The following is a 26,016-nucleotide window of genomic DNA, read 5'->3' as shown; positions in this document are numbered from 1 at the left end:
GACACAACCATAAGAGTAAAATAAATGAAGGTCGATAGTCACCACTCACCGTGCACGTCTATGACGTCATTCCTAGTAATGATTTCTAAATCTATGGTCCCTTTTGGGGCTTGAAATCTCTCGCTAGATCTTTCTAGACGATTGCTGGCCACACTCCTTCTTTTCTCTTCGCTACTACTTATGCTATTTTCCTCTGGGGAGTAAGTCAAACATCTGCGTATAGACTTATGCTCAATAACTGGCGTATACGCATCAGTAGGTAGGAAGTCATCATCCAATTTACTCGTCTTATGAGCTCTCTCTTCACTCAGTACCTTGCCTGGTCTTTTGAGATTAGGAACTGGTGTAATAGGACTAGGAATACCATGTTCTAGAGTAAGTCCAAATAGTTCTCTTGATCTCTTGTTGTGAGAGTTGGTGTAAGGCATCAAACTGCTATGTGATACGTTAGATTTTAATGAAATGTTCTGGTAATCATCAGTCTCGATAGGGTTAGATAAAGGAGGGCTTAAAGGCTCACATAATGATGTATTAGGTAGTTCTGTCGATGGACTAGGTATTCCTATCTCTAGTGTCAGAATTGAAGTCTTAAGATCTTTGTTCTTCCATTGACTTTCATTGCTAACTGTAGATTTTTTCCTTCGTATACACTTTTGTCGCTTAAGCCTTAGACTTGCTCTTTCTTCTGCAGCTGAATATAAGTCAGGAGTTGATTCTGAAGACATAGATTCTAAATTCCCTCTTTCATAAGATATATTCATAGATTGCGATCTGTTGAGAGTCGAACGTTTTTTAGGACTTGCTTTGCGCTTCACATCAATAGCATTGTCTGGGGTCCTGACTTCTCTTTCATTATAACCATCACCGTCATCAAGGATAAAGCAACCAATAGGAAGATTCTTCAATAGTTTATCATTGACTCTGTGTACTGGCATTCTTTTGGTTGGTGTGGTTTTAGGAGAAACTGAGTTTTCTCGAGACAAGTTTACGTACTTGGCTTCTCTGATTAGATTGGTCTTGTTTTCCGCCTGAGGATTTACGAATAAGTCTTTTACAGTATCAAGAGGAGGAATTTCTTCGTGAACATCTAAAACTGGAGCTTTATTCAATATCCTTCTTTTAGATTTAATAATTTTGGTACTCTTTATAATGTCCTCGATCATTCTTTCAAGTGTAACATCTCCCATTTGCGTGGTTGAGACAGTTGAGTCTGTATTATTAGACGTAGAATCCTTGCCTAAGATAAACTTATTTTCCATTTCAGTAGAAGTTTCTTCGTCCCTCAAAGGGATAGTAAAAGGATTTTCTACTTTAGGAAAATATTCTGTAACATCGTTAGTGAAAGCAACTCTTTGCGATTTACTATGTACACTCATAGTACTGAATCTTAAAGCTGCTAGTTTTGTAGATAAAGGTGTGATAGAGACTGGTGAACATCCATCTCTTACTAGCGTATGTGCGTCTTTCTTGTCTACAGATGGCGATTTAAACGAACTTTCAAAATCATTCGATTTCTTTCGCGTCCTTTTCAAAGGCCTTATATTTGTGAGACCAATATCGTTGTTATTAAAGTATAAGGGATTATCCATAAAGATATGATGTCCAAATATAGGTAGAGTGGTCTTTTCAATAGCACTCTTATTGATAGTTAGAGGTTTTTCTACACAATTGAGCACTAGATCTCTATCATACTCTATTTCAACTAAGCCATCGTTTATAGTTTTGGTAGTACATACAGGTTTATTTAATTGTTTCCCTAGGGCAAAAGAGTTTCTACTGCTAGTTGTCGTAGCACTTAGTCTATCAGATAAATCACTTAGTGACGGCTCAGAAGTACTATGACTTAGCTTTGGACTGAACGAATTTCTATCAATAGGCTTTATTCTTCTTTCCGATTTGTACACACAGCTATCTCTTCTAAACACTTCATTTGCACTCGCCATTTCAAGTTTTCTTTTCTTAGCTTCCCTTACCCTCCTGCTGTAAGTTGGTGGTGTGGGTGGTAAATCTGGTGGAATGTCGTCTCTGGAACTATTTATGTAGTATTTTCTCCTGTCAAACTTCTTGACTGGAGTGCCAGTAGGAGTTATATTGCTAACATCTTTTAAAGCAATCCCTTCTGGCTTTTTGATGAAACCTTCTCTGTAATAGTTTGGTGTATTTCCTATATAGTTAACATTTTCTTTATCTACGGCTTTCATGTTTTTCCTAACTGCAGCTGATCCTAGGGACCTTCGCTGGTATCTGCTTGGTTTTTTGCTCTTTTTGACTGTTTGTGCATCGAGAGATCTTCTGACTTTATTATTGTTGTTGTAATGTTCATCGCTATAATGTTCGTCTTCATTGTCAAGGTCGTTGGAAACCCGAAGGTCTTGGTTCTTTTTACCGTAAACCGCCCACTTCAGCATTTTTGATCTGGAATGAGAAAATACGATTATTAAACGTGAGTTATTTGAAAAGTTTGTACCTACATTACGTCAAATAATCCATTCCATTGAATTCAGATTCAAATGTCAAAGATTTGTAATAGATACAATTTTATTCATTGAACTTTAATGTATAATCGATAAAAATCTAGATTTATAAATCGTTTCAATCTAAGCGTAGAATGACCTTCAGAAAGATCAGATAGAAAAACTGTGATTAATCGAAACGCTAATAAAGCTATCTATTAATAAACTAATGGCTGAAGCATTAGTCATCTGCGACAGATGTCAATGATATGTTCACAACGGTATGAACGATTATGTATTCACGTGTATACATAATGTAGAGGACAAACATTGACTGATTGGAGACGGAGCTCGTCTTTGTCATAGAGTGTTGCATGTTTAGAGGGGACGACTCTGATATTTATGATATTTATTTTATGTAACAATAAAAGAAGTAAGGATAAGTAATTATATGCATCAGCCATTATGTCTTAGATTTTGCTACATTTTTACATATATCAAAATTACTCATAGCTATTATTATATGAACAAAAATACTATATATAATAAATAGTTTTTAGTCTGAAAAATAAGTTTTGGAGCTCTGTATTATATTCCTTAAAGCATGCGAAGTTTTGCAGACCCGTAAATCGGAAGACAATTCTACTCTCTTCATCGCTCTGTGGTCAAAGCTGTTGAAATCAATCAAGTTACATTGTCTGTTGGGTCAATATTGCTTTTCTCAAGCGAATTGCATGAAAAATTAACTTTCTAACTTGGCAAACATGAAAGTATCTTTGTCAAGAAGAACTTCGGATTCAGATGATTTATTTATTAACTGAAGATAAATGATGGAGTCCCAAAATGTTTGCCCTTTTTTGCAAATAACTGATCCTTACCTTTGCAGAGGACTTTGCTTGAGCTTCAAAAAATATTCACATCTCTCATCTTTTATACGGCATATATTCTAAAATTCTATTCAACAACGAACAGGTCCGAATGTCATTTTGTCTACACACAATCATCAACAATAATATTCATTCCTAACTAACACTATCTTTGGCCAGCGGTTTCATCCGCACTCCGCGGGAATTATTTTGCACACCCGAGAAAAAAGTAGCATATAGCCTTACTCAATTTTATCTAACACTGAAATAATATTTCAAATCAGACCAGTAGTTCCTTTCAAACAATCAATTAAACTCTTCATCTTTATAATATTTATCTACCCCAACAGTTTTATTAAAAGCTCATTTCCTAATACCTTACACTATTTCCTGATCTGAAGTCAGTTAAGTTGAAATATTTCCTTCATATACACCGATTACAATATCGTTAGCCACATCGTTTTCTTTACACGCTTCATTCTAAACTCATAACATGGGTGTTATTGGTGATTTACAACATCGATTTTCATATGGCTTGGTGGATAATAGACTACCACGCACGATACTCGTACCTACAATATATTCTTTTAACGACGTATTAGTTTCACCATAGAGTCTTCTATTAAAGGAAAGTTTTGATAATAAGATGGATTCGTTGTTATAAGTAAATTATAATTATCGGTTACAAATAAAAATTTCTACGGATTTCTATCATGAATTTTGGTTATTAGTCACATATATGTAATGTTAAATTCCTGTCCTTTTTTATGGTAAATCATCAAGTGACTCCTTCCGAGCCACTTCTCAAAGAGGGAACTTACTGCCACTATGTGGCCGTGCCCTGATATATTAGTATCTCTAGTAAAAAATGAACAGATAGATAATATAGATAAAGATAGGTTATAGAAATCCGCTTTATATCCCCAATCGTGGTAGAAAATGTACGACATCTACTTAAATCCTGAATCAAGTATATTTTAATTTTTCCGTATATATTTTCCATTTTGTATCCAAAACACGCGTACCATTGCAACAGTGGTAGGTAGTGTGTGCTCCACCTTAGACATCGCGATTTTGATCACCATAAATATATCTTGTCTCTTCCCCTTGCGTAGCTAAATTCTTTTGATTCTCCACTGCATGAATGACGGCCGTAACGACTTTCTTATGGACACGTAGACAGTGGGGTTCCACTGGACATTATTCGATATCAATGCTGTGTTCTGTAGGTTATGTATGGTCGTTTTTGTTAGCTCTTATATGTGTGTCGTCATTTGGTGTTTTAAGATGACCTGTAGTGGAGAGATTGTTGGTTTCAATTTTACTTTATGCATGTTCATTATCAAATATCTTGATTGTTATTTACATTTTCTTAACTATCCATTCTAGTATTGGAATTTATTACAGAAGTTTGATAAACAAGACTTTTTTTTTAACGACGTCAGTAATCTTCAAATGACTCCTCCCGCTGTGGGTTAACAGCGGCGAGGGAGTGTCAGACTCTTACTGACTAAAAACCGTCGTGTTCCGTCATAGGCCTTTTATGTACCAGGGCCGAGAGATGTCAGATAAATTACAAGTCTAGTTTAGTTTAAATGGCTTTATAATATAACCACATAATGATACCCATAAGAGCTAAGAGACATATTGCTTCCAATACGGTATAACACGTTCCGTTATATGTACCAACCATTTGCGGCATCATCTAGCTAGCGTATGCAATTTGGAATGTGGCACTGACAACGTTAGTTATGCCAGTAAAGCGATCAGCACGAGCCATTTCACGCCTTTTTTTGTTAAATTTGAAAATTGTTTTGTTGTAATGTTTTTGGATTGTATAAAACAGCGAAAGTTTCGTTAGAATTTTTATTGGTATCTGTTATGCGATTTTTGTAATTATCTTCAGGATTCAGTTTTGATTGAATTAAAATTTCACTACAAAAATTTTTTTATGCCACAAAGGAACACGTGCTAAATAAATTCATTTCAAATGAATTGTGCCGGGTTGCATAATTTGCAAAACAAAAATACGTTAATTTACAAAAAGAGCACGCCCTTGAACTGTGCTGTGTTATTATGACCTAATCACCAACTAATCGTTTAAAAATACAATCCTATACGCACATTATTATGCTAAGTCGCGCACAAAAATTTTCAATCTATTGTCGCATATTAAATATGGCCGATTTCATCTCTGTTACAGGCCAGGGCAATAACTCATATTTCCCGCTTTACGTACCAAATTGACTGTGTAATTAGAAACTCGGTCGTTCCATTCAAATCCACGGTACTGTGACAGACTCATGCTGGGCAAGAAACCAGTGTGTACACAAAGAGAGTCGAGAAATTCGCGTACTAAATACAACACCGCAAAAACAGGGCGTACTTACATTATCCTCTCCCTACCTATTCAACACCAAATTACTATTGAATTTAAAGATTTTTCTGAAGCATTTTTTAATATCGAATGCACGTCTCGACTCGCGAAACGTGGGGTCGCCAAACAAAAAAGTTTCTTACTCAATGCACAAACTCCATGTTACTGGCCGATATAGTTTTTAAATGACAAACTCACGTAGAAATAAGGTCTAGATTCAAGATACGAACTGTTTTTGGAACGTATGGTGCGTGCTGAACGTCAATGTTGCTGGCTGAATAGAAAGGAACACGTTTTAGCGGATTCTGAATTTGAATCTTTCGAATTTGCTGAGCGGTTACTGGATAATGTCAGATAAATGGAACTAGTATGCCTAAGCCAAATTAGGCTTTATTCCGAAGACATACGATTCATTATAGGATCTAAGAATAAGATAACGCTGTAAGGTACTTGAACAATTGAAATTGAAACTTTATCCTCTTGAGATAAGAGTTCTATTGACTGCACGATCGTAAGATAAAATGGCAAGAAGTCCGTCAGCATTGTCTTGGAAGTTGTATGCCAAAATGGCCGGATGTTTTTGTCGTCAAGAATTGAATTTTGAAATTGTAACTGTGGGTTTGTGGTCCGTTTTAAATGGGTTTGTAAAAGTTCAGTGCTTAGTTAGGAATATTTTGTTTGTTAAGAAAGAAAGACTTGACAAACAAATTGATGTTATCTGACTTAAAGAAAGTGTAAGTACTAAGAGATCGGAATCTATATTTATCTTTTCTAGAGGTATATCTTTAGAAGAAAGACTCTAAATAGATAACATAGAAACCTTTTAATACTCTGACCAAAAAGGATATGACGGAATTCAGAGTAACAAGAATCTGTAAATAACATTTATGTCCGCACAAAGTTCAAACATTCTATAGATAGGCGAGAAGGAATAAAATCAGTTTTCCTGATACTGAAATTCAATGAAACCTGAAAATAAATATTCGTTATGAATGTCATCAATTAGCTTTTGTTGCTACAGAAAACATAAAAATATAACTAGGTAAAAATACAAATATCCGAACGAAGTAGAACCTGTTTTGGTTTGACTTCGTTCAGATATTTGTATTTACTTCGTTCGAAACTCAAAACTAAGGATATAGTTTATAACAATTTTCCGAATTTCCATCGGCATTAACAGTTTCCACTTAAGAGGTTCAAAGCAATCAAACATTAACAGCACATAATTTATGGTAACAAACAAACGTTAGTTCGTCGGTTAGCCGACAGGTGGCGTTGTCATGAATTATTCAGTTACGCACCCGTTTGAACCCAGGGTTTTATGGCCCAATAATGGAATTCAAATTCTGTCATGTTCCGGGGACATTTTCGAATATTTTATTTTATTATAGGTTCCGCTTGTGACGTCATATGTCACGTTGACGTGCAAAGTTCGGGGTGACAGTTGAAAAATTTTCCATGGAGTATTGACTTTTGGTTAAATTAGCATAATAGTGGGTTTTTGTTTTGTCGTGTATTGGGTTACGCTTGGTTTTATTTTATTGACAATTAAATAGGGAACCATTCAATAAGTACGTCACGTGTAATTTTAATTAGAACTTTTACATTAGAAAGCACTCTATTGAACAGACATCTGTATTATCACGCATGTCTAGGAATAGTCTGACTTTGCAAATATTTTAATTCTCATTAATTTTAACAGCCATCGGTTTCAAACACAATGGAAAAATTATTGTTTATCGGGCAGTTATTTTAGGAATTTCTTCTTTTTTTAAACATAAACCAAATATAACATCACAAATACACCTACATTACCCTTAAAACCACGAACTAAAACTATTGACTCTACTAAGTATTAATTTCCCATACTAAGTGCGCGCGCGCAGCTGTTCGCCCCCGTGCAGGCGCCTGCCTCGATAAGTGCTGACAATTACAGCACAATTACGCAATTAGATGCTTGTGTTTTATTTTGTTTGTTATTTTGTCTTAATAAGGTATTAATGCTGTTTTAAGTAAATATTTGGAGCTTAATTTTAGCACTTTCAGGAAATGAAGGTCCTGCTACGATTCGAGTCTTTACATACAATGTTTTTTTAAAGAATACAAATCGGTTAGCTTTAAAATAGATGTACGGTTTTCGAAAAATAACCTTTCCTAAGCTGCTTAACTAGTTACATACTAGATACTACTGCTAGAAACAAAACTGCTCATGTGTAAAGCGTGAAATAGAAATAGCTGACTTCAGAATGTTTCACACTTTTCTAATAATGACATGTGAATTAGATTTTCTCTTATTGGAATATTTTATCGCAGTGATAATTTTTGGTCGACTCTGCTATAATTGCACCTGGAGTGTCAATGAAAAGAAAGTGTTAAACTTTTGAGATATTTCTTTTGGTTGCATCTACCAACAACTAAAATATTTTAATATTCTAGGTCAGAAGAACCTTACAGATTCTACAAGCTCATCGTTTGAGCAGACTGTTATATAAAATAGGTACGCAAGAAACAGGATTACAAAATATAGTTTAGAGGTCAAAAAACTGTGTCTATTTTGACGTCATGCGGTCATTACGACGTTGGATGTTATCTATCAATCTTTGGCCATATGGTGGCGCATACGCAAGCGTGGGGTTGTAGGCCTATGAATCAAAAAGTTCGAAAGTTATTCTAACGATATTTTGGAGAAATAGGATAGGAGGAAGAAAACGGTTGATTATTCTCCTATTCTTCTAGAGTGAAAATCTGTATGAGGTTGGTAAAAGATACTACGAGTTTTCATGAAAACATGAAACGTTGTAATAAATAAATATTACGGCAGATTTTGATTTAGAAAATGGCTATGAAATGTCAATAACAGCTTTAGAGCAGAGGCTTTATCAAATAAAAGGAAGATTACAGGAGGAAAAATTCTAGAGGCTTTCTACAAGTGCAATAAAATAAAGTGAATCCCTTACTTAAACACGAGTTTATGGCTTCGGCCCTTTAATCAAATTAAAAAGAAAACAATGGGTACACTTAGAGCTAATTAATTTCACCCCAAAATATTGACGTCTAAAATCGTAACCCGTAAAATTATAACTATGAACTTACAGCCGTTCCTATATTCTATCAGTTGATTTGCTTAATAGAGATAGATTGACAGTAGCACCATACAAGTAGTGTCCTATCTCTAGTATTCAAAGGAATGGATAGATAGAGTATCGGAAAGGTCGTGTAGGTTCATGTAACTAGTATCAATGATACTTTTAATTTAAAAGGTAAACATTAGATTGACCATGGGAAAGGAGGTACAATACACCATAGAGTAGCCATAGACAGGGACTTGTGTCAAAAGAGATTGTATGTAACCCGCTGCGTTATGGCGGGCATTGGTGATAAATTTTTGAAAATCGATTGTTGTTTAGACATTATCTGTTTCTGTTTTTGAAATTGCGAATTGAGTATTTGAACGTGGAATGTTAATTTTTGAATTTTGTTTGAATGCAGATCTAACAAACTGATTTTATAGATAAATCGCAGTAGGTATGTGCAAAGTACTCCAAAACATTTTTGTGACTTTATTATGTAGAAAGTTTAACTTATTTCTCCTTTTTCAGAATATAATGGATATTCTGGTTGCAAGTAAGGCAAGTTTTATGAAACGGTTGAAAAGAATATTTTATATAATAAAAATATAAAATTCACAAGTTTCTGGCAGCTATGCAAAAACCTGATCCGCAAGTTTTTTCCACAGAAATTCTCAAAAGACTTCCACTATATTAAAACGGTCTAAAAATTATTCTTCCACAAAAATATAATAAGGAGACACAAAAAACAGCAGATGCCGTTATGTCAAAGGTAGCAGGCCCTTACCTTTACCAAATTGAAACTATTGTTAACGTCACAATCGGGTGTGTTCCGAAGAAATTGGAGTAATAATATTAAATCGTTATACAATCTGGAGTAACTTCATCCTTTTGTTAACCCTGATCCGGAGCACAGATGCATTGTTTGAGGAAGTGTGCGAAACTGGGAAGATGCGTTCCTGTTCAAAACATGCGAAAACACAGCCACAGAAAAACCAACCTTATATCTAACGCTTACAGTTCAAATTTGTTTGGGGTTTGTGACATAAGGAGCCGTTTTGTTAAGTCGGTTCCGATCTAGTTTTTTTTTAATAACCAAGGAGTATGTGCATGTAAATGTCATGATTTATTTTGTGACAAGGAACGCGGCAGTCGTTTGTGGGAAATTTACGAGCACATTAAGGGGTGGGCTTACTGTATTGAATCTTTGATTATTTATTGTGAACTAATTTATGGAGCAGATGACTTGGTAAAAATAACGTTTTTTGTACAGGTAGCGAAAGTTTTTAATCTATATTTATTAGGTATGGGATTTTAATATCAAGTAACGGTTAGTTATTGTACTTGTTACAGAATAGGTTAATTGTAAACTAATGGAAATGGGGATAGAGGAAATTGCTTTTGATTCTAATCATATTGTTCCGTTAATGGATAAATAGGATTTCAGAGAAAGGTAACTACCGACTAAACTTAGACTAGGTCAACCAATTAAGTAAATGCCACCAGATAATTACTGAACAATATGCCTAACAACAAAGTTTTGACTGTTCACTTCAAATGAGCGGAACTCGTTTACACCAACAAATTAAAAACTAATACACTACCCGCTAGTTAAACCATCAAGGATACTCATGAAATTACAATAAAAAAATGTCGTAAACCAACCTTATTATCCTCATAGCCGATTAATATCGAAAATATAATCCCAACTCTATAATAGAGACGTTAAAATTTTTATAATCTATTTCTAACAATAAAAATCGCTACGATACGACGATATATTTTTTTAATTTCAGCGCTCGCAGCGAGGCGCAGGTAGTTTCAGCGCTCGCCGCCGCGGCTGAGGCTGGCCGGCGGAGCCGGCCAGAAAGCCGAAGCTGCGTTGGTGAGCGTGAAAACCAGCTGCGACGATAAGCTCGCATGGGACCGCCGGAGCCCCGCAGCGCCGGAGCCGTGACAGAAGTCATGCTTGCTGCATGTCGCGTGCTTACATTTTAAACGCACTGAGTTACACACAAATTCGTATAACAATAAATAAACGACGTACGTTTGGGAACCCTAGTATATTAATTGGTATTTGAAAAATATTCTAGCGATCGTTAGCTTTTTTAGTCTAACAAAAATGACCAAATTAGGAGTCATGGTATTACATAATTGGTAACATCTAAGTAGTGACAATATATAATATTTGGTCTAAAGTGTATTTTAAAGGCGTCCATATATTTTTTTAGTAGTCAATAATACGAAAAAATGGTTTTATCTAATAATATTTTTGGAAACGTTATTTGGTGACCATTTATCCATTTTGGTAACCGTTTAGAATTTTTTTGGTAGTAAAATAGGTACTTTTTTGGGTGGCGTTTAAACACAAGCCTTTTTTTAAGACCGCTTTTAAAAGTATACACCCTTCATTGTCGACTTAGCTGTAAGTTTTAGCCCCTGTGCCTAAGTTTGCGAAAAAAAAAATTGAAGCTCGAATCTATTGTCGACTTTTTGAAATGAGAACACGTTTGATTTTTTTCAAAATGGCGCATTGTTTCCACGTGGTACCGGCTTGATTTTCAACGGACTGCAAACGGTGTGAATGTGATTGATGTACGGGAGTACGTGACTTTGATAGAAGTTCTGACTAAACTGTTAGACACACGAGGTCAGACAGGTGGTAAATGGGACCAGCCTATTTTGGACTTTGAAGAGATTGGTGAGATAGTATAGTAGATAAATCAAAGGAAAGTTTTTGATTACCTGGCTGAAATAGGCTTAAAATTGCAATTGCCAAGATATTATTATTTGCTCATTTATAAATCATTAGAACTTGATAATCATATTATGTAAATATAGATGCCTCTTTTAACGAATAATAAAAAACAGAACAATAATATTTATATAGCGCAGATTTCTTCCAAGTAAATCTTCACCAATTCTTGAATACAGAGTAAAAGTTTTATTTCAAAGTAAACAACCCCACGTCTGCCGTAGCCGTGTCACAATTGAAAATACCCGAGTTCCAAGTTGGAAAGTTCCGAACTTATCTGACGTTCCGCGGTTCCAACGATTTGAATTCCTGCCAGATACAGCGAATTACTCGATTCAGTTTTAAGGTTGGCGAAAAGAGGTGACAACGTGATAGAGCTACTAACTATAAAAATCGAACGTTTAAGTTTGAATTTCGTATGTAGTTGGCATTTGTTTTTATTGAGGGATTTTATAATTGTTCTCTATCTATGGTCTGACCGTTCTTTGGTGCAGTTGACAATTCTGTCAGTCTGTACAAAAAAAAAAAACATTTTCCCTTGACAATTGACAGCTGTCAACTAGTAACTAGGCAAATAATTCGGTACCTCTATACTTAGTACTAGATTAAGTTATTTATTCCACCTTTTAGGGCAGAATATTAATTCTAATATTTTCTAACACGTGGTTTACTCAGTATAACCTACTGAGTGACCTTCAAGTCGAAACTAGACCCAGTAACTCTTGACCTAGTTTGTACCAGTAGGTGGTAAAAAAAGTTATTTATTAAATCTAATCTCTCTGATCAGGCTATTATGGCGTACAAACTGTATATTGTGAGGTGATTAAAACGCGACCTTCATACGTAGGCATACCACGCCTTCTTTTGATATGGGAAATAATATGGTAATTCCATTGCTAAATTCAGAAAAAATACTTTCTAATTCAAATAAATCAAGCTGAGCTGTTATAAATATAAAGTCTTGATATTTCCCTGCGGTTTTATCCACGTCCCAGGAGAACAACTTCCAGTAACCGGATAAAAAGTAGTTAAAGCTTTCTCAGACTCTAACTAGACTATCTGAGAACCAATATCAGTAGTTTTGGCGTGAAAGCGCGACAAACAGACATTTGCATTATAAGCAAAAGTAATTATTTTGTGTGGACTAAAGTTATTAGTCGTTAGTTAGTAGGTACATAATATAGGAAAAGCTTTAACAAATCGATTCCAATATTACTATCGACGATGGTGTAATCGGGTTTAAAAATCGCTCGTTCCGATATTGACTCGATAGCGAAATTTATTTCCCCACTTACGGGAAACTAGGGCCGACGTTTTCCAATAACGGAATAACCGATGCATATGTTGTTATTTATCTACGGTTTGTTTAAGAGGAATAATATGGTTTTATTTATGTTGTTTTTTGTACATTTATGTCGTAATAAGAATCCTTACTAACATTATGAATTAGAAAATGACTTTGTGTGTATTATCCGGATTTCAACCCAAAACTACTGAATCGATTAAAGTAAACTTTAGTACACAGGTCGTCTAGAGACTGAAAAATGACACTAACTATTTTTTATAGGACTTGAGAAAGTACATCTAGAAGGCTACTATCAGTATGTCTTTTAGAAACACGTGTCAAACGTCTGTTTAACTTTTACTTAAAAATATCATAAATTTTTATTTCTAACTTTATCTTTAACAGTTCGCAAGTATTTTTTTCATTTTACATTTTCATTATTTCTTTTAAGCTCGTCAAAAACGTACACTCAACAGTACAACTTCAAATACCAACAACGATTCCCTACCAGGTAACCGTATCAAGTTTATCAACATAAATCAGCCCTTCTAACCTCTGACCCCTGGACACCATGGATTACGGCATAAGTTCCCAGCAGTTACGGGTTGACACCTACTTATGGCTTGTAGCATTAAATGTGTAGACCCTCGCGCTGTCAAAGGGGTCTGTATGGGTAACGTAGGTACGTTGGTACTTATAGTGAAAGTTTGGGCCGTTATGTGGTGTTCGATTTTTGAGTATGAATATAGGTTATTTGAAGTAGGTTTGTTTTGAAAAAGTAGCTAGTTAAGGTTAAAAGAAGTTAGCCAATTGTCTTACTGACGCACTTTGGAGAAGCAAAGATCTTTGGGCGAGAACTGTGAATAGGTAATTTTAGAGTGACTTATAAAATTGTGTATGTTTAGTTCAATACAACACTGCATGGCGATGATCACTAAACCTAACAACTATTTACATAAAGCAATTAACGGACTCAATGCGTAATAGTTATCAAAAAGTGAAAAATTGAGCCAAAAATCCACTTTCAAATCGAATAAAATGATACAGTCCTATACATTAAAAGCGTTCATATTTTTGATTATTCCAAAAACCCCTTACAAAAGGGTTTGTATTCGATACACTTCAGACCCAGTTGCTCCATTTGCGAAACCCTTTAAAATTGAAGTACTTTAGTCAAATATATCGGAGTTTTCAAGTGTGTCCAGCCATTGGGCTATACATACACAGTGTGTATTGGACCATGCAATTAATACGTACTTTTGAAACCGATAAGTTATTTCATAATTTCATAATAATTAACGGTATTTATTTGCCATTTTATTTTAAGTACTCATTGGCATTTTCTGTTGGGCTGCTGGGCACAGGCTGCCTCTCACACAGAAAAGGATTGAGCGTTAATCACCACGCTTGCTCAATGCGATTTGGTGATTTCAGACTTTGTAGTCCAGGTTTCTTCGAGATGTTTTCCTTCACCTTTTATCAATCAGTCAGTTTAAAGTACCTTGGTACTAAATATCGTTTACAACATAACAATTGATAATTTTATTGAGTGCAAAAAAACAGGGCATTCTAACAAATCAGTCTTCAATTATCTAAAAAAAAAAAGTGATCCATATATTTTAATTTACTTTCATTAAACAACCCTTCGTTCCAAGGTACAGTTACAATTTAATATTTTTTAATTTCATTCTTTCTTTTTTTTCATTCCCCTGTGTGCCGACCTTTTTCGTGGCGTGAGAACTGTCAATGTTTTTTTTCAGCAAAAAAAAAACTTTCAACACAGGATTGCTAATGGGTTAAGTTTTTCGTGACTTGTAAGTTTTACCTGTGAATGTATTATAAGAAAGAAAAAACAAAAAAAAAAATACACGTCATAATTTTTTGTTTCGTTAGAGAATTTATAAAAAAAAACTGTTTGTAAAATATGCATAAACTAAAGTCAAAGTTTTTACCGACTGCTGAGAAGTTTTTACAATAAGTTTTTTTGTTTGGTTGTCTATTAATAAAACTCGTACTCATTTAACAAATTGTATCCATGTGCATAAGATTTGTCTATCATTAACATTATTATTTAGCTGTATAAAATAAAAATACAAAATATATTACAATAAATACATACTTATTGTCACTTCCTTGACTATTTGTAACCTGTTTAGAAACAGCAGAACCAGTACGCATCAATCTATTTTTTCTAATATCTTACAAACTCAACCCCTTGAATCTTTTAATTAAACACGCACTCCAAGTTTATAGCTAAACAAATAAATTATAATGATAATAAAAACATTTTATGCTTTGGTTGACAACGAAAAAGAGCGGTTCCGGGCGTTCCGCTAGTCTTTTGTTTCGCGATCTATGATTTGTTTTTACTTTTTTTTCGAATGTGACATTTTTGTGCGGGACGGACGTAGCTCAGAAGCAGGTACTATGGGGTGGCTTCGAGACGTTGACGCCCCGTCGGTCGCTGGTTCTTGGACGTCTGGGCGAGTGGACTGTATTTACGATGTGGCGAGAAACAGGAATTTCAGAAACAAGAATACGTTTAGACGGGTTCTAGACTCTCTGCTACTATAGGTTCAGGGATGCCGGTGAAATAATAAGTCTTCATGTATTTTTCAGGAGTCTTGAAGGGACGAGCTTCGACGTACTTACCATACTACAATTACACTATTTACTTTTCACTATTTACTTGTTATTATACTATCAAAAATCTATACCGATGACTACGATTTGTACGGCGGCGCTTGCGCACCGAATGAGCTCGAAACTTTACCGTGACGAGCACCTCGATTTCTCGTCCCTCCGACCAACTCAGTTTTATTGACCTTTCAATTTAACAGCCGTATTACAAACAATTGGTACATGATATCATTACAGGACACATAGCGTCAGACGCCCCATGACGTGCGCTACTGAACTATACCACACACACCCTGCATACCTTAAGGGCTGAAATACTATAACCGAATAACTATAAAAAACTATGTGAAATCGGCCCTTAGGTGAAGATTATCTCGAGATAAAAAACAAACTATGGGGGGTATCTCGATACGAAAGGTAGTGTGTGTTAGGGCATTTCATGGGCTATCTGGCGATAGTAATCCTAACAATGTGACCTAAGCCCTAGTATTGTTAATTTGCATGTGAAATGAAAGTCAAAACACAAACATTATTTATTGTTCTATAACTTAAACTATTAACAATATTTCTATAAATTAAGTTATTTTCTATACAATGGGACCTAGGCTTTCAGTTAAACACTATTTCACTAATGAAAGTCTAGGATTTTTGCTATCAAGAAATGTTTACATGGGTAAATCAGGCCTTAAACGGCAGAACTATTAGGTTTATTATACATAATTAGGTAGGTTAAGGTTACCGCTACAAAACTATTACAATTTGGTATCAAAAAACACTATAATTTACAAATTAAAGCACTATCAAAATCTGAACACAATTCTATAACAATTTAGAAGGAGGGTGCGCGTGAAAAACATACCTTGGCGCGGCTCACGGCACTTTTTGCTCATTACCCTCATCACAAAATTGTTAGAGTATAAATAGTTACGCGCATACACGAACACTCAGGCATTATGATTTTGCACTCGCGGCGCACGGATGCGTCTGTCGCGAACAATTTTGTAAAGAGGTTGTGTGTCTTTTTTGATTGGGTAAGTAAGGGGTTGGAACGTATTGTAAATGTAGCTGCAATGCAATGTAGTTACGTAAATGGTGGATGTTAATTTCGAATACAAGTACATACTTCACCTTATTTTTGTGGTGAACGGTTTAGCAATAAAAATACTTACAATTAGATCGTTAAATCCCTCAACGGCTTTAAAAATGGCGAATCTAAAAATCCGTTGAAAACACAATAAAACATAAATCAATCAGACCCATTTCCGCCACAAGACACGAAACAACGAATTCAATTAAATGTCTAATTTAAAAAAAACTTTATAAAAACAGTCATTCCCATAAGGATGATAGCGTGATGGTTATCCATTACTCCACGAATGCACTAGACTGTAAAAGCCGAGTTCTCACAGACTTTAAATTAAAAAAAAAAACTCCAAAGAGGTTTGAACTTGTGCAAAAAGTCCGCACGTACGCTCCGTTGGATCGCAAGGGTGCTTTATTATAATCTATTTACTCTTCCATCTCTCTCTGGTCAACGAGTAAGGTATAGTTTCGTCCCTTTTGCTAAATAATTAAGGGCATTACTGACTCGCAAAATGCTTGAGAAGTGCTTGTTATGATCTTTTGTTTTATTGTGGTAGTGGAGTGTGTGAGAGCCCTTATGGCATGGTGTTTTGACTTTATGAACTTGGCATTGCGAATGATATTGATACGGTCAGCAAACTTTTTACTTTTGAAATATATTTTTTGTTAAATTGTTATTTCCTTTTTGCATGGAAGGGTAGATCTATAGTTTTATTGAATTGTAGAGTCTTCCTCTTAGCGAAAAGAACACCCATTACGACACCTCATTGTGTTAGTACTAAGATCAATCATTTTGATATTGGTGGATATTTAGGACCAAAAATTAAGACTTTATTACGAATAGCAGTCAATTAAGTTCTAGAATGACGCAATACATTTTCCTTGTTCACAGTATTAATTATAATGTCATCATTCTACAATCGTTCAGATACAATCAGGAGGTAGGGACATCACTATAATCATACATTTGGTCAGGTGGCAGTTTGTTTAACACGAAAATTAGGGCAATTTCTTGTCAGAGACTTCCTTATTTTGAGAACAAAAAAAAAATAAAAAAAAATAACACCGAAAGGAGGACTGGAAAAGTACTAGTACTTATGTAGTGTAGTCAATATCCTAGGGTTTTGAGACTTAGAAAACATTAAATAAAAATAAAATAACATTGAAATGAGTTCTCGTCGCATAAGTTTGCCGCTCTTACGTCTGCCATTTGACTCTTGCGTAGTAGGCGTTTGTTTGTACATTTTGACCGTCATGAAATCACTATTAACCAACATAAAAATAAAACCCTAAAAATTAGTGTAACATTCTCCTTAACTTCTATGCTAACCATACAAAATTGAACAAATAAAAAATCCAAAACCATTCATCTATGACCAGCCAATGCCTGTTAGTATGTCGTCAATGTATAAAGAATCGGTTTTAATTCATAACTCATTTATGCACATAATGTTAACATAAAAATGTCTGCTTATCAATATTAATGTCATGTAGATCATGCGATGGTATTGAGGGGGGCCTAGTACTATTTGTACCATGCGGTTGAATATAAATTTTTAAAGGTAACTGAAACAGCTAAAAAATGGTCTTCAACTTTGCAAAAATGCTTTCACAGAGAAAATATATCATCAACATATTATTATGATTCAATTGCCGTCCACTGCTGACATTCTTCCAGAACGAACGCCAACGAATTATAATATCTTTGTATTGACAAGAATATTATATGTATTTCCTTCAGTATATGCTTTATAAGATAGCATGGTAGATCCAATGAGATAATAAGATACATATAAAAGGTTCTGCGCATGCGTGACATTGTTTTGGAAGAGAACTTCGCGTAAATCTTTTCGCATGGGTGACTTTTAGTATATTGTCACTTGTTTTGGGTAGTTCTGAGTATGTGTTTTTTTCGTTATTTGCATTTTCAGAAATTGTAAAACTACATAGGTACCTACATAAATAAGTATTAATGATCTCGTTAAGGTTTGGACTTATAACAGTTTAAACTTCTGATGGATCGCGTAGGTGAATAAGAAATTAGGTAATAGACATGATGTTGAATAAGAAATTAGTTGTCTTCCTTTTCAAAAAAATCTTCAACCATTTTTTCAGAGTAAAAATTGTCTTTTAGAGAAGACTGAAAAAATACTTTAAGGATGCGGGTTCGTATGAATTAAAATAAATTATAACTTTCGGGATAACCATTCAAAGATACACAGAGCAAAAAGATATGCTCAGATAAAATCTACATTGCTTACACAAGAGAAACCGGATGCGTTTACTATAGCATGCGTAAGTATTGCTACAAACTTCCGTCAGTGTGTACAGAAATTATCTTTAATAATACCTGGTTTTAAACGTTTTTAACTCAGATAGGTATAAAGTAGAGCAAAAATCCAGCATACTGCAAACTATTAGTCGGCCGATAGTTTGTTCAGGCTCATGAATCAGTATGAAGATGAATGGTAGTGTACACATTACAAATGATCAGGTATCCGGCCAGTATTAGATTGACCAAAAAGTTTGCATTTACGATTGCTTTAAAAATAAACTGTCGGTCAACTAAGTCGGCTGACAGTTTAGTTTGCAGTATGCGCGGGCTTTTAGGTTATTAACTAGGGTATGTATTTAGCGTAGATTAAGGATGTGTGTATTTAAATATTTCCGTCATACTTTAAGATCCTGTTCCTCATTGAATTACCTAACTAGATGCCCATGAAATTCCTTTAAGATACATAAATCTATACTAATATTCATGAAAAAGCTCTTGCTTCGAGCTTTCGAAGTACCTACAGTCGGGAAAGTAATTAGGTAGGTAGGAAGTTTTGGCGGGCGATGTTTTACGAAACCTGCTGGTCGTTAACTTTTTTTGTGTATTTCGTAGATGTTATAGATAATGTAGTTTTAAAGAAATAGGTCGTTATACAGATTATGCGCCAAAATACAAAAAGCATATTTAGAAAAAGTTACAAAAGTTCATGTGCAACTTCTAAATATGTATTAAATTCTTTCAGGCACATTCTCACACAATTTATATATTCTACATAACATATTACATAAAGGCAACAGTTGCAACTCGAATGTCTTATGAATAGGAACCCGACTCACCGTATCCTTAGCTCCGATACAAAAAAGTAATCCCTATTGCACAATAAGATGTTCCGCGGACAAAAAAATAACCAACTGTCATTTCACAGATCACTTAGAAACTCCTTTTTAAAACACACAGTTCTTATTCATAAAAATATAAAATTAAAAAATAAAAACACTGTCGATAAATGATTCCATTTTCGAAAAATACCGCGAGAAAACTTTTAAAAATGGAACGCTCTCGCGCACTGCGTGTGTTCGCGCGCGAAGCTCGCGTTCGAATAAATGGAATCCAAACTTTACCTGGGGTTCGGTGTGACATTACATGACGTGTCTATCTCTTTCTTCCGTATAGATTCTAATGTCGTGTGAGTGAGCAAACTATATTTTATTGAAGGTGGAACGGTCAGGAAGAAGTTGAAAAGTTTTTTTTTCATAAGTATTGTTTTCCCGCGTTATCTTCATGCGGTCTGTTGATAACTGTGTCTATGATAAGGGCCATAGATAAAAATGGCATTAAAACTTTTTGAATGGCTCCCTTGTTTTGTGTTAGCAAATAAAGGATCATTAGTTCTCATTGATAAATGCTCTCCTAGACTTAGTTGGACAGTTGAAAAATACGTTTTGTGGTTGTAGAATAGTTTTGGGAGAATATATTGGGGAACTAGTTTGTATTGGACGTGTGTAATTAATTGTTTATCTTTAACATGTAAGTTTTAGGTACCTGAAGTAGAAAAGGTTGCGCATAATTAAAGTAACCTCTCGATATAATTCTTTAGTTTTAGTTAACATAGAAATTCAGTTATTTAGAACAAAAATATGTACGAGTTATTTACTTTACAAGTTTTTACAAAAAAATATTTTTATAAAAGAGGTATTTACACCAAAACTAAAAAGTTGCAAAATATAATTTCAATTGTGATAGCCTTATGTAATTTTTAAGCATTTTTAAAAGGCAAAAAGCATTTTATCCAAAAGCAAAAAAAAAATTACATCATCCTAAAAGTCTTTGGCAAAACAGCAACACCTGAAAACAGACTTTTAGAGCCATGTCAGGTACCTAATATTAACTTCCTTTTCTATATTTTATTTTTAAGTAGGTCCTATTGAACATACTAAAACTACTTACCTACTACACTTAATAACAAATTAAACACAATATAGACAAGCCATTCAGCTAAAACGTTCGAGTCATTGTAACTCCGTTATGTGTGAATAGCGGCAAAGATGTTGGTCAGTGGGTTCGTTCCCGTTTGATGTAATTAAACGGTTTACTGTGTCGTCGTGAATTTAGCGTTTGTGCGACATTTTCTTCGAAGTATGTTTATAAATGGAAGTTGGTTTTAGTTTAGTTTGTCATTTATTGATGTAATGATTTGCGCTTTTTGGTCATGGCTGTCATTTAAACAGCTTTGGTAGTCGTTTCGTGAAGTCAGAAGCCAGGAAGTATAATAACCAGTCTACCAAAAGGTTTCGGTTTGCCCGGGTTAATAGGTTGAGGTCAGATGGGCAGTCGCTCCATGTGAAATACTAGTACCCAGCTGCATCCTGTTAGACTGAAAGAGGGCCCCAAGACAGTTGGGAAAAGTCTAGGCTTTCTAAAAAAATATTCCGTTCTTTAAAAAAAATCAAAACTACTTTCTATTTTTTATATAATTTACAAATAAAAATACCTACCTACACAAAAACTATATGTAAACCAAAAGCAAAATATTTGCCAACTACAAAGTTGTTTTACCGCGCAATAAAAAACAAGGTTTATGCACAAACTTTTACATCACATAAAGTTTTCCGTAATAAAGAGGAAAAATAAAAATTTACTTACACTTTCTCATGAGATAAAATAGGTATAAGAAAGTCGGATATATAAGTTAACCAACATCCGCAACAAAAGAGATTTTATTTTATTATAGGACCATAAAGTTTGGATGTTCGGTGCTGGAAAACCGCGATAAGTGAATTGGCTTACTAACACATCGAAATATACTTCCACCTTTAACCAACATATTAAAAATAAGCAGATTTTGTTCTTTAACTTTTTTGACGTTTCATGAACCCTAGAAACAAGATGGCGATTAATTCAAGCAAGCCATGGAGAACCAAATTACTAGCAGAGATGTCGTAACGCAAAATATTCCTAAGAAAGTACGCCAAAATGCGGGTTTAAGGAGACGAGGGACGTTATTAGCTCCGCCAGTGCACCGTTTATTTTCAAAATAAAATTACCAATCACTCAAGATCAATCTTAGACAGATCGGTTATGATTTGATAAGGAACCCGAACGTCTCCATAGTTCTAGTAACTAAATCACCCGACCGTCAAGAACCTAGAACCTACCTTCCTTATGGCATCTCCGCTACCTTTCCTTTTTCCGTGAAGCAAACAAAATTGAAATTCCGAAAACCCTATTCCTACAATACCTTCTTTTATTTATTTATCATCCTTTATTTACACACCATGTCTGAGAGAGGCGAATCCTAAAATAACAAAAATATAATATTAAAAAAAGACATAACATAAATTATTGGAAATATGACAAAAGAACTGCATCGAATCCGATTTACAAGAATCAGCCGTGACGCGATTCAAAAAAGCAAGATTTTTTAGTAAAAATTGTCCATAAATAAAATAAAACAGTTTTCGTTTTTCAATGGTTAATATTTTTGGAAATAAAGAATGTTGATAAAATGTATATTGTTAGGCTCTAAGATGTTGACAAAGGTGACACAAAAAGTATGCAGTTTTTCAAACTACGAATTAAATTCAATTGAGAAAGAAGCTTCGGTTATTTTGAAAATATACGAAATGACAGCTTTTCTGTCATGACCATATTGCAAGCGTAGAGTTACCTATTGTACAGTTTTTATAATTTTAATGAATTGAACTAAATCATAATTTTCTATTAAAAGAGACAATTGAAGAAAAATGAACTCCTAGTACATTATTTTTTATTTTAATATAAAGAAAGCAATATACAACAGGTTGTTTCATTAATCAGGAACACAAGTCCGGTGATTATTTTAACCCTTTAGATTTATTGATTTCCTTTGAAGTAAGGATAAAGCGTGGAAAATACAATTGTTTCACAAAAAAGTTCGAATGAAAAAGGTTGGAAACAATACAAAAATATACTGTTTTAGTCTACGGCTGTCATGTTTGGTAAAATAAAACAGTTTGTCAGTGAAACGAATTAGTCGAAACGTTAAAGTATTTATAATGTCAAGAGATCGACTCGTGCGCAACTTACGCACCTGCTATACAATAATAATGAGGTGCTCAAAGTTTCTGGTTTTAGTAGGAACCTACATAACATATGTACAAAATGAGTTTTAATTGAGTAATCAATTGTACAGGAAAATCTAGGATTTTTAAACACCTCGTAAATAAGCGCTTTCTTAAATTTAATTCCTTTTTGATGCCTGGAAATAAACTGAAAAATTACATATTTTCTTAGATATTTAATAGAACAACGTTAAATTGCAAAGCTGAAGTAGGCAATAGGCAGTGCACATAGCTCACAGCAATGGTTGATGGAGCATAAAAAGTTCTCGAGTAGCGACGACGGCAGCCCCCTCACGAGATGGACGAACGATCCGTCCAAGGTTGCCAAAAAGCAGCCGAAGACCCAGCAAAGTGATGAACCTTAAGGAGAGAGGCCTTGGTCTAGCAGTGAACGTCTTTCGGCGGAGACGACGATAGAGCAACAAAAAAAGCTTTGGTGATAATCGAATTTGAAATTTTATCTTTACATAACCGATAACCGTTGGGGTAAACGAGTTCTAGAGTGGAGACCACGCCTGAGCAAACGTAGTGTAGATAGTCCTCAGGCACGGTGGAGTGATGACATGCACAAGACTGCTGGCAGGAGCTGGATGCGAGAAGCCGAAAATCGATCTCAGTGGCGTGCACTTGGAGAGGCCTATGTCCAGCAGTGGACTGCGATAGGCTGATGATGATCTTTACATAATTTATCCTTCAACAAAACTTTGAGTACCACTCCTTCACACTTATCGACTAATATTTATACTGCGAGTCCGTATATTTTACGTACTCGTAATTATACGGCCCTAGACAGGTGTAACGAAATGTCTTCTGTTTAGTGTTGCCAGCTTTCTGTAGTGTCGGTGTTGCCTTGTTAATTTACACTTGTCATTCATTATGAATTTGTTAGGTTTTTTCTGTTGATGGCTTTTGTGTTGGGATCTAATTTGTTTTTATATAAATTGTTGGTATCTATTTATTATAGCTTAAGGAATATAAAGTGTTAAAGGAATATAAAGAGTTCTATAGTTTATTTTTATCTCAGGCCTATGTTTCATGCTGCGGGTTGTTCGAAAGAGATACCGCGGCCCTGGTACATAAAAGGCCTATGACGGAACACGACGATTTTAGTCAGTAAGAGTCTGACACTCCCTCACCGCTGCTAACCAACCCACAGCGGGAGGGGTCATTTGATGATTTTACGTCGATAAAAAAAAAAAGGCCTATGTTTCATTTAGCATTTGTTTATATTCGTCTGAAAGTCACACATAGTTCGACTATTTTTAACCTTTTTAACATGAAATTTTAACGATATAAAGTTTCAAATATAACAATTCTACGTACACGCAAAATGCCTTAAAAACCTCTTCAAATTCTTATTATTCTATAATGTATCTGTCTTTGTGTTAGCACCTAATCAGCATGAAACACACATTATTTATTAATGAGGTCTACTAGAGGCAGTTACAATAAATCACCTTCATACTACAATATTATTTCTACCACAGTATTGCAGATTGGTAGAATTTGATCATATCTTAGTCCATAAAGATATCAAGATCTATAACTGTCTTTGTAGCTGTCTGCTGTATTATATCTCAATTAGTCAATATTTTATCCAATAAATACTACTGGTATTTATAGAAAATGTTATTCTTATTTATTTAGAGACATCATAGTTATTTTGAGCAAAGTCGCCTTTCACAACGCTACCATTATTTTACACTGGCTGTTCCCACAGTTTCAGGAGTAATTTAAAATAGCCTGTATGGTTTTGTGCCATGTTTCATCAAAATCCATCCAGTAGTTTTTACGTGAAAGACTAAAAAATTGCATGTTCTGTACTTTCGTGAAAAAGCAATCTAGAACAGAATTAATTTACGTCTCAAGTTTTAAAATAAGTATTTTGATGAACTGAGAACTGAAAAATTCTCAATTTTACGGGTTATTCAGGTTTTATTATGATCCAATGGCAACTAGCCAAACCAATCCATTATTTTCCACAAGGCACAATTGCTTTTGGTCAGATTTTTGGACTGAATTTCAACCAGTACAACAGTTTTGAGATTCTTTATCCTGCGTATTATTTTAAATAGCTTTCAGTACAAGTGGTATTGTTCCAGATATGCCTTGACTATATTTTTTACACTTTTTTTGTGGGATATCATCAGATGACCTCTCCCGCTGTAGGTACAATGGGATATGTCGGACTTTTACAGACTTAAACCTACCTTTGTTCCTTCAGCTTACCTTGCGGCTTTTAAATAGAAACAGATTTCTGAAAAGAAGTTATCAAACCTTTAGAAGAGAAAACTACTACTAAAACTAAACTAAAACTACTACTAAAAACGAAATATTCCCCTTTTTTATTTGTTATTTTCTTCTCCCATATTCTTCTGTCTGCCGTCATCTCGCAAGTAACATTCTTTCTAGCCATGCAATTCATTTCCTAATATTAACACTTTTCCGTTAACCCGTCATCACCAGATTTCATATCAAAACACCCTTCAGTTCCATTAACAGGTCCCAATACACCATGTCGTGACCTATCTGATGTAAATTAAATTAGGAGATTATTATCTCGTTAGATTTACTGGCGGACACCTGCCGGACAATATGGCGCCGGCGCATTCCGTTATTATTAACTGACAATAGGATTCATTTAGATATATCAGTATCTTTGAACAGGTCAATTTTAATAACAACGCTTACTGTTTTCATCTTGACCAGCAATGAGTTTGCTGGATTTGCACGGCCTCATATTTTTCACACTTCATACAAAGTACGCCTTACAAAGTGACATACAATTTTCTATACACAACCAAGCGTAAAATTTAGCACCACATTGTCAAATTCGACATACAGTTAATAAAGTATTCTTGTAACAAAATCATCTGTCAATTGCAACCCGCTAGGGACTGCAATCAATACTCTTGCAATACCTGATGCACAAATCTAGCCAAACTAATTTCAGCTTTAAAATAAAGTGTGAGAGGGGTGAAATTTAAGTGGGCTATTTGTGATGTGAAAAATTGCCCAATCATTACGTTTAATAGAGTCTGTGGGATATTGGTATCATGGTGACATTTGAGTGTTGACGCGTTTTTGAATTGCAAATCCAAAAGAAAACGCTTT

The 26,016-nt window shown here is 34.7% G+C and overlaps 1 protein-coding gene across 8 annotated transcripts in view; it reads right to left on the bottom strand.

Moving 5' to 3' along the window:
• Psgef (Protostome-specific GEF) overlaps positions 1-19,886 on the bottom strand; it is a 58,092-nt gene extending 38,206 nt beyond the window's left edge. For 3 of the 8 annotated variants that reach the window (XR_010276517.1, XM_064034830.1, XM_064034831.1), the window contains exons 1-2: positions 19,639-19,885; positions 50-2,415 (exon numbers count right to left, since the gene is read on the bottom strand). Coding sequence is in view for 7 of the 8 variants with exons in the window: in XM_064034830.1 (XP_063890900.1) it covers positions 50-2,408 (2,359 nt within the window). In the remaining variant the exon portion in view is untranslated. Of the gene's footprint in view, positions 1-49; positions 2,416-19,638 lie in introns of all 8 variants that reach the window. The other 5 variants (XM_064034826.1, XM_064034827.1, XM_064034828.1 and 2 more) reach the window with 3 other exon arrangements.
• Positions 19,887-26,016: the final 6,130 nt, after the last annotated feature.

The sequence above is a fragment of the Helicoverpa armigera genome, chromosome 5 (assembly GCF_030705265.1).
Source record: "Helicoverpa armigera isolate CAAS_96S chromosome 5, ASM3070526v1, whole genome shotgun sequence".
In the NCBI taxonomy this organism is placed as follows: Eukaryota; Metazoa; Arthropoda; class Insecta; order Lepidoptera; family Noctuidae; genus Helicoverpa; species Helicoverpa armigera.
Note: the sequence above shows the minus strand (reverse complement) of the source record. Positions and strands in the feature narration are given on the sequence as shown.